The 9,425-nt window shown below is 36.6% G+C and overlaps 1 protein-coding gene across 1 annotated transcript in view; it reads left to right on the forward strand.

The window, feature by feature from the left end:
* MCEE (methylmalonyl CoA epimerase) overlaps positions 1-8,562 on the forward strand; it is a 20,156-nt gene extending 11,594 nt beyond the window's left edge. The window contains exons 3-4 of the mRNA XM_009321598.1: positions 4,706-5,043; positions 7,896-8,562. Of these exons, the coding sequence (XP_009319873.1) occupies positions 4,706-5,043; positions 7,896-8,048 (491 nt within the window). The 3' untranslated portion in view covers positions 8,049-8,562. The remainder of the gene's footprint in view (positions 1-4,705; positions 5,044-7,895) is intronic.
* The last annotated feature ends 863 nt before the right edge of the window (positions 8,563-9,425 follow it).

Here is a 9,425-nt window from a genome sequence, read left to right on the forward strand (position 1 = left end):
ACTCCCGCTTCGTGCTGGGGCCGGGCGGGTCGCCAGGGCGGGATCGCGCCGCCCCTGCCCGCCCTGAGGTGCGGGAGCGGGCCCGAGGCTCTCCGTGAGAGCCTTACAGGCCGCAACAAAACAGAAATGCTTTTATACATGAAAACAAGGCCTTCTGATCCAGATGAGAGATACATTAACAACTGACATCATGTGGCTTAGAATAAACTTATGCAGCAAATTCCAAACTTAATACTTAAGGCGCAAGGAGGAGCTTGTCTATTTAAGGTACAACTTGGAGGTCAAATGCAAAATCATTTCCCGTTCGTTATAATTAACTGGACTGTTCACTCTCTTAACAGTAAGGGCAGGTTAAACTCACCATAGCTAAACCACACTGTTTTACTCGGTAGCCATAGGCTGCAGGAGAAAAGCGCATGAGAGACCCGGTGCCGTCAGTGATCGATCAGCGGGATACTGGGAATGAAAACACCTTTGTATAATTGCACTTTGACGGAAGAAACCAGGGCTGCAGCACAGCGAGACTCAGTTTCTAGGAACTATGGAGCCCACCTGATCCCCAAAAGCCACCTCCAGCACAGAGCAGAGCAGCACTATGGATGACCTAAGCCTCATTGGCTGGTAAAGTTTCCAAGATGCTAACGCCACCTTGAAATTGCTGGGATTTAAGAATGGCCAGACTATGCCCTTCCTCCGTTTGGTCCAGAGAGCCAATACACAGCCCCTGTATGCCAGACTCCCTACGGCGACAGCAATCCTCTCCAGGCGTGGGAGTTTTTCTCAGCCTGAAATGGCTTACAATAGAGCAGTGCCCCGTGACAAGGTTCTTCTTGCTGTGGGTTGCAGTCTCTCTCCCCATAGAGAACATGACTGAATTCAGTTGGATTTGGCTTGCGTTTCATTACTTAGCTATGTAGGTCAATGAACACTGCCCCACAAAAGCAGCAACAAGCCCATGCATAAACATTTGAAGGATGAGGATCTCATTTTATTGGTACAACTGTACATGTTTAAACTGATGCGCGTAATACTAGTAGATCAGTCAACCATTAATAGAATAAAAAAACAAATAGATAAATTTAAAAATATTTTTCAAATGAAGCTGAAGAAGGTGACATACATTCTGCAGTATCACTGAGGCTAGGAAGCCAGCAATCATATATGAGAGCAGGGTCAGCTGAATCTTCTCTAAGGGACAAAATACCTAGAAAAATTCAGATTTGGTTGTCAGTGTTTGAAAAATGAGGTCTTAAAAAAACACAGTAAGGGCAAATGCTGTATATACCAGGACAAGCAACTGCATGTGTGAATTTGGTCAGCGTATGCAAGTTTTTCAAGCAGGACAGGTACTTGGATAGATACTTTAGTCACAGTGTCCATTGGCTTCAAAAGAAGCAGAGAAAGTATTTTTTTTAACATTGGAGAAAGTTAAGAATTACTTGAATAATTTTGTAAGTCAGTGGGGAAATGCTTTTGTGATTGAAGAATTTAGCCACAACAGTTAATAGGACTAGTTTTGTAATATGTGCATAAATGTGTTTCTTTCCTGAAACATGAAAGTGATGGGGTTTCAATCCGAAGTTTGCTGAAAAGCTTTCTTTTCCACTGCAGGGTCATCTTTTGATTATTGGGTTAGAAGAAGATTAGAATTTTAAGTAACTTATCTATATAGTTACTAATCTATATAATGCAAAAAAACCACAAATGCTTTTGTCTAATCTCAGTCAATTCATACTGGTAATTATGGGTTTAAAATTAAAGCTCTATATGCATATGACTAGAGTTAGGATAAATTCACAAGACCTCATAGAATAAAACAAAAAAAAACCCCCAAACCTGCTGAAGAGTCCTCTGCCCCTACACACTCATAGGAAAAATATATAGACTTCTACCACCCAATCCACTGAGAGGAGGAAATGGAGACATGAGTGAAAAATACTGTCATATGAGTGGGCATTTAAGTATCTTTGACTTTACAAGAATCCTGGGAATATACTTCACTTTTTCAATCTATTATCTTTCCAGAAAACACCACAAAAATCAAATGTTTCTTGGGTAGAACAACAGAAATAGTATTTTCTATTCTTGTTGCTATTGCTTCAGTAATAGCTGAGTAACAGTCTGTGTCTCTACTTTCTGTGAATTTACTTGAAAATAGACAAAATACAAATTAAATTATAATAACCATGTAGTCATATGCCCTGTGTGAAGTACAGCAAGAATTACAGATGGGAGATGTCAAAAAGAATGGGAAAAATCCTAGCCTTTCCCATCAGTAGAGATTGCTTGAAAAATCTACATTAGTAGCATTTCTACTGAACTGATGTCTGTTAATATTTGGAAGAAGGAATGAAACAATAAAAGGCTCTAGGAAACAGAACAAATTATATAGTAAGTGGTCCTTATCTTTCAAAGGATTTTTCTCTTTTGGAGAATACTGACCTCCTCTAAGTGGAAAAGTATCTCTTGCTTCAGCAAGAATTGAATCAGGTCTTAAGAAATTATTGTAGGAAACAGAGTTGCTTAGGTAGAATCTTAGGTGGACAGAAAAGACTGTATGGTAGTTTGTTTTTTTTTTTTTCAATTTTTAATACATTATTTACTCTGGTGATCTGATCCAACTTAATTATCCATGCCTCTAATCCTGCCAACTAGATACTGCATGTTTCTTATTTTGTACATTTTAAAGCATTGCATAGTATTGCTTCCTTAGGCAGTCACTTTGTTCACCCCTGATACAGATGCATTTAGATGGCAAGTCTGTCTACAAAATAGTTTCAGCACAGACACTGGAAAAACAAGAGCTTTTCTTCTGTGTCGAAGTTGCTAGGGGATTTTTTTTAACAGGTAAAAAGTTGAAAAGTACTTGGAAATACTGAGTTGCTGTACTATGCCAGTATGATAGCCTAAAGGTAACAAGTGAAAAAGAATTGTCCAGACCTTCTGGCTGTGATGAAGGAGATGACAGGATGTACGGTGTGAAAGGCTGGCAAGAAATACTTCAGGGCAGTTACTTGCAGAACTGGACAAGTTTCTGGAAATAGGAATGTAGGATGTTGATTTAGTATTATCAAATGATTCTGAATAGACTTACTTTTGTGATACTACGTCTTCGGAAGTATGTGCATTGCATGTTGTAATTTTAAGGCTCAAATACACACAAACACTTCTTCCACCACAGCACAGTGCTCAGAAAGGCTTAGATTTAAGGACTGCATCAATTGTCTTTGTGAAGAAAAATTAACTGACAGCTTGAGTCTTGAATTCCTGTGAAATGGTAGTTCTCAGTTTCATACAGTGAAGCTAGCTGATTAATTACAGCTACTACTAATCTTACAGAGTACAAAGAGTCTGAAAAAATGCAAGCCAGGCTATCCTCAGAGTATTGCAAAGCATCCAGAATCCCAGTGCATCCTTGGCACAATCTCTTAGCAAAAGAGCACATTTGTGAATTTAAAGCTAAGAATGCCTCGAAGACTTCCAAAATGCTAAAATACCTCTAGCTTGGCCTTGAGGCATTGGGAACTCTGACCTGACCTAAAGCAAACTGGCATGAAATTGAAGTGCAGCTTTCATGAATATATCCTTTCACCTAATTCCAATTCTGGTCCTAGAAACAACTGATACGATCACAATTTCTCCCCCACTCTCTCTCCCCAACCTCTCCAGATTCTAGTACTTTGACAGATTAATTTTTAATGTAATTCATTTGTAAGTATCCTCATTTTATATCTTTTTTTCGTGATTAAAAAAAAAAAGCAACCATAGAACTATTTGTGAGCAACACAACAATTTGGCACAGGTAGTGCAAAGTTCAGTTCTGCCTTGTCAGAGCAGTCTGTGAAGAGTTCTGTAGATATCTAAGCAGTTTTTCATGGCACTGGGTTTCTCCATGACTTCTCTATCTTTTGTCTACATGTTAGCCCTTAGTGTCATATGGTCATCCAATAATTTTTTGTAATTACCTTTTCATTATGAGGAGCCAAATCATATTATTTTTCTTTTGCAAGTCACACTGAAGTCAGTGGTACTAGTTGCATTAAAAAAGCTATTATGATTTTGACCTTTTAAAGATAATCTTCTAAATTGTTATTGGTCAGTTGGACATGATGTTGTTCACAGCACTTAGAATCGAAATATTTCTAAGCATCTTGAAACAGATCAGTGAAACTAAGTATAAGACCTGTATGGCATGTGAAAAGTAAGAAGGGCAAATGACTTAATCATTGGAGAAAGAGAAAATAGGAAATCAAACTTGGGAGGTTTTAGGAACCTTTAAGCCTCAGATGCAACATGACATTTCTTTCCTTGCTGGAGTTAGTTCTGACAGCTGAGAGCTCAAGTCTTTTATCTTTTGGATCTTGCAGTATCAGTGCAAGAAAAATTCAGAAGTCACTTTTAAGTACTTTCAAGACTGTTACATTTGGCCGTGTATTCCTCTTTTTAACAGCTATATGTAAGCATTTACACAATTTGTGTTTGGCTTTTTTTTTTAATACTTCTGAACAATTACATACATAATGACATAATTTTCATTGAGCTGTTAGTACTACGGAGTAATTCTTTCCTTGGTCTCAGTCTACCTTCAGTTTTGCACACTGGTGTGCTTATGACATAGGAGTTATATAGGCCGCATTAAAAGGGGAAAGAGGAGATATTGATCCTTTCTCAAAAGCATTATATCAGTGCTATTCACTTTTTTCAGGGCTTCTTACCAGATCGCAGACTTCAGCTCCCACAATACGAACTCTATCGTCGAATTCGTTTTCTCAAAACATTCCAAGCTGTTTGTGGAAACTGGGCCGACTTAATCACGTAGCAATTGCAGTACCCGATTTGGAGAAAGCTCAGTCCTTGTATAAAGATGTGTTAGGAGCACAGGTGAGCGAGACTGTTGCTCTTCCCGAACATGGCGTCTACACTGTTTTTGTGGAGCTGGAAAATACAAAACTGGAACTTCTACATCCTTTAGGAGAGAAAAGTCCCATTGCAAGCTTTCTGCAAAAAAGCAAGACTGGAGGAATGCATCATATCTGCATTGAGGTACTTTAACACAACGTATCATATAATAAGATAGAGATATTGAAGTATGCATACTTTTTTCATAGGTTTGACCTGTGTCAAGTACAAATATGTAAGGCTGTCATACTTGTGAGAATTTATATTGCATAAGAAGAAGTCTTAAAAGTGCCTTTTTTCTGTGTTGGAAATCACAGTTCAATTTCATGAGCTATGTGATGATTTTTTCCTCTTTTATGCTATAAAGATTAAATTAGGGAGGGGAGGATTAAGCATCCAGTGTGGAAGGTGGACAAGCCCAAGCGCTTTTGAAGAGCGTGTGACAGGTGTCAACTTCCTGACATAGAAAGGACATACACTGGAAAAAGATGGAGCTGTAGGTTTAAGCTAAGGCATAGTTTAGATTTTCAGAAGTTTCTTCCTGTTTGATATCAACTAAAGTTGATAATTGTATACACAAATCAAAAAAGATTGTCAGTCGTACTTACCAAACAGCAGTAAAGTCTCCAGAGTTTCTTCTGTCCTGTTCTTCCTTGTCCATCAAAGAGAGATTGGTCTGGAAGTACACAAGATGTAAAGGTGCTGGGTAAAGTAGTTATCTTATTTAGTATACTCATGTTTTAGTGTAGATGTTTGATGCAAAACTTCATGCTGCTGCCCATGACACGTTTTCAATACTTTACAGATGAGTCTTCCAAGCTTTATTATTTAATGCAAAGTGTAATAATAAAATGGGATACTGTTGTAAGTAAAAATTGTTTTCAGAATACAACATAAAGACCAGTGTTTGCAGTTGCATGGCTTCATCGAGAATTGAGAAATTTTCCATACACACGCATTGCAATTTTTCTTCCATTGTTTGCCTATTTGCATTAATTTCCATTAATCGGGTGAGCTAGTGCTACTTGCAGCCAGATTTTCCTAAATGAAGTCTTGTAACTCACTAATAGATTCTCTATGCAAAAAACCAAACCAAAACAACAATTTCTTTAAGAAAAAGATTGTCCTAAGTCCCTCATGTTTGTCTCCACATAAAAACAAACGGAAGATTATAGACTAATTTACATGGAGAAAAAAGCAATGCATTGTTGACCTGGTGTTTAAGGGGGAATGAAAACAGATTTGGTCACTACCATAGTCAATCAAAAGATATTAACCTCCCTCCACCAATTTTCCATTCTCCTCAGAATGGAAAATCTTACAATTTCAGATACGTTATCTTCTGAAGTTGAGCAAAAATAGTTTTCAGAAAAACTATTAAAACTTCAGTGTCAATTGATTGTTCATTTGAAATTTAAAAAATATTTTGTAGAAATGTCTTTCTATGAACAATTTTATTGCAAAAAGCTGAATTGTAAAAATTCTTTCCATACTGGAGAGGAAGCCTGATAAGTTTATCAAAATGCTCTTCATTTCTTCCTTATGTCTTATTATTCAAAGGAAAATTTTAGACAGATGTTTTGATAGGGAATTTGCTTCAGACAGAATAAGCATTTTAAGAAAAAATTAAATTATTCCTGACCAACTATAACTGAGTTTAATACCTGCAATGAAAAGCATGGTGGACACTTGGTAGAATAAGAGAGAAATCCGAGCCTGATACTCTCCTAACATGGATGCATCCACCGGCTTTCCACTGTTTACTCTCACAGCTTCCTTGGGGATGCAGTAATTCATTCCAGCTGAGCCCAGACACAGTTCCTCTTCTGGCCATCTCTGCAGGACAGGAGTGGCAGCTGCAGTGGCTTTTCTGCTTGGGGAAACAACCTGGAGGGGGCTATGGCACACATTACATGTGCTGTTTTATTTTAGATAAAACTTGACAGTCATTTCTTTTTTTTTAGCAGACTGGTAGTTGTGTGTAGGAAGAACTGTAGTGAGTTCAGAATTTTCATGAACAAAACTGCTGCAAATGAGTAGCAATTAACTGATGTCTGTTCCTCTGAGTTCAAGCTAGGTATTTCCTTCTTCCCTACAATGGCATCATGCAAGTTTATTCACCAAGTTATGCCCAGACACTTCCGTCTTGAAAAACAGCAATGCTATTATTTTAATTCTAGGTCTTTATTGATTATTGAGTATTGGATTTACTAAATTGAGTGCTAATTTTATTATTCCAAAGAATGAATGCATTTAATGTTTGGGAAAATCCAAATTTCATCTGATGACATGACAGCAGACTTAAGATCACATTATACAGCATAGACATGTTTTTGTTAATTACGTATTTCTGCAGGAAACTGTACTGAAATATTATTTTAAAGGCTATTATTATAATTAAGTTCAATAGGAAAACCAGGTCATATTCCGGGTATGTTTCTGATCATTCCGAGGTTTTTCTTAGGAAACTTTACGAAGCTTAACCTGCTCAGGAGAAGGATATATAAATCTAAAAGGGACTTTCCTTTTACCTTCTGCCCGTTGCCCTCCCTTTTCACCAGCATCTAGTAAGTCAGTGTTCTGTCATCAATTAGACAGGGAGGCATTCTTCTTTAGTTATTGGTAGTTGGAAAGCAATATGATCTTCTTAGTAATAGTAATGCAGAGTTTAGCTTATTTATGGAGTCCTTATAAAGTAACAACATAAAAAAATCAATGGGCTTTGTGCGTGATTTTTGTTTAATAATTTCTTAAATATAGCACAATCTATTTAAACAATATTTTATAAAATCTTCAAGTAACAAATGCAAACTTCTGTGGGATTTTTATTTTTAAGACTAGATGTTTTAAAACTGTTTTATAATTTATTTTCAGAATTATATTAGAATTTAGAAGTAACATTTTAGTAAGGAATTATATTATTGCTCCTAAATGTAGAATCTACATAATACAGTGTACTATATTAATTTGTGTGAACTGTATTTTTCTTTTATAAGGTTGATGACATAAAAGCGGCTATGACAGAACTGAAGAAAAAAAAGATACGAATATTGAGTGAAGAGCCAAAAATAGGTGCACATGGCAAACCTGTGATTTTTCTTCACCCTAAAGATTGCCACGGAGTCCTTGTGGAACTTGAGCAAGCTTGAGCTGTAATATTCATAAATAAAACAACAGATTAGTTGTGAAGTTACTGAGCTGGTGCTGGGAATATTAATGTGGTATTCAGTCTTTACAAGTTCACTGTAGTTCCTGTAGATTAAGTACAGCTTTTGAATACTGAAATAGTACTACAGATTTAGGGTCGTTTTCTTTCTTGTTGTTGATCTGATTTTCAGAATTAGTATGTTGACATTTCTTGAATTCTTTGTGATTCTAAAGACAAATACATGAGCCAATATGTAACACAGTGATTTTATGTTCTGTTGCCTCATGTTTGCAGCATGGTTTTACCTCTGTAACCACAGAAACTGTATAGTTTCTAGGTCATCCCACATTATTTTGTTCTACATTTCAGAGCAGAGACCCACTTCTCAGTGACAATATAGCTTAGATATTCCCTTTAGAAATAAAGGAAAAAGGAACATTGTATTTTCTGTTCACCATTCACCGTCTGTGCTTCACACTGATTGATTGGTTCATGCAATAAAAAAATCCTTACGTTATTGTATGGGTGTCTGCAACCAGTAAATAAGTTTTCCTTGGCATAACAATTACTGCCAAGAAAGTTACCATGCATAAATCATCATTTAGTTGTTTTATGAACTCTGTGGATATGCAGGTAATGCGAGAAAAGTACCTGAAATGTATTTCAGACTGTAACATACTTGTCGCATTTTAGTTTTTTAAGGTATTGACTATTTGTTTTTCAAGCTTTATCCATGGGAAGATATTTGGGAGAGACCTGAACAAATAGTGATTAATCTTTTCACTTACTTTATAAATACTGTTTTCCTATGCAAAAGCACTTACAAAACCAGTAGAAAACACAAGCCGCGTAAGTCTTGGTTATGTACTTGGTTATGTACACTGTCTTTAACATCAGAGAGCACGCCAGCACACTTATGTTTCTGATAGGCTGCAGTCACAGTTTGTTGACTTACTCATGGACAGACTTGGCTTTACTGGTGTATGTTAAGCAAGCAGTGTTTGTCCTGATACTTTCTTTTATAGGTATGTTTTGACACGTCAGCTGTAGAAATTGAAGAGTTGCTGTTTCTCTCGCTAGTTTAATCCTTAGAAGTCGTATTTTTTCCTAGCTAAACCACAATCTGAATTTTGTATTTTCCTACATCTCTACATATATAGTGGATAGTCTCAGCTTGATATGAAGTAAGTTCATTTTGGTCTAGGAGAATTTTTACTTAATAGAAATGGAATTATTTGTGTTCTGTGTCACGTTTGCTCCAACAAAATACAAGTTATAATGTTGACCTGAGATTTAAACAGGGCTTTAAAGACATTGATGCTTCCTCATGAATTTTACTTCTGAAAAAAACTCCACAAAGCCATGCATTTTTTTTAAA

Source organism: Pygoscelis adeliae, unplaced genomic scaffold (genome assembly GCF_000699105.1).
Source record: "Pygoscelis adeliae isolate BGI_AS28 unplaced genomic scaffold, ASM69910v1 Scaffold183, whole genome shotgun sequence".
NCBI classification, from domain to species: domain Eukaryota; kingdom Metazoa; phylum Chordata; class Aves; order Sphenisciformes; family Spheniscidae; genus Pygoscelis; species Pygoscelis adeliae.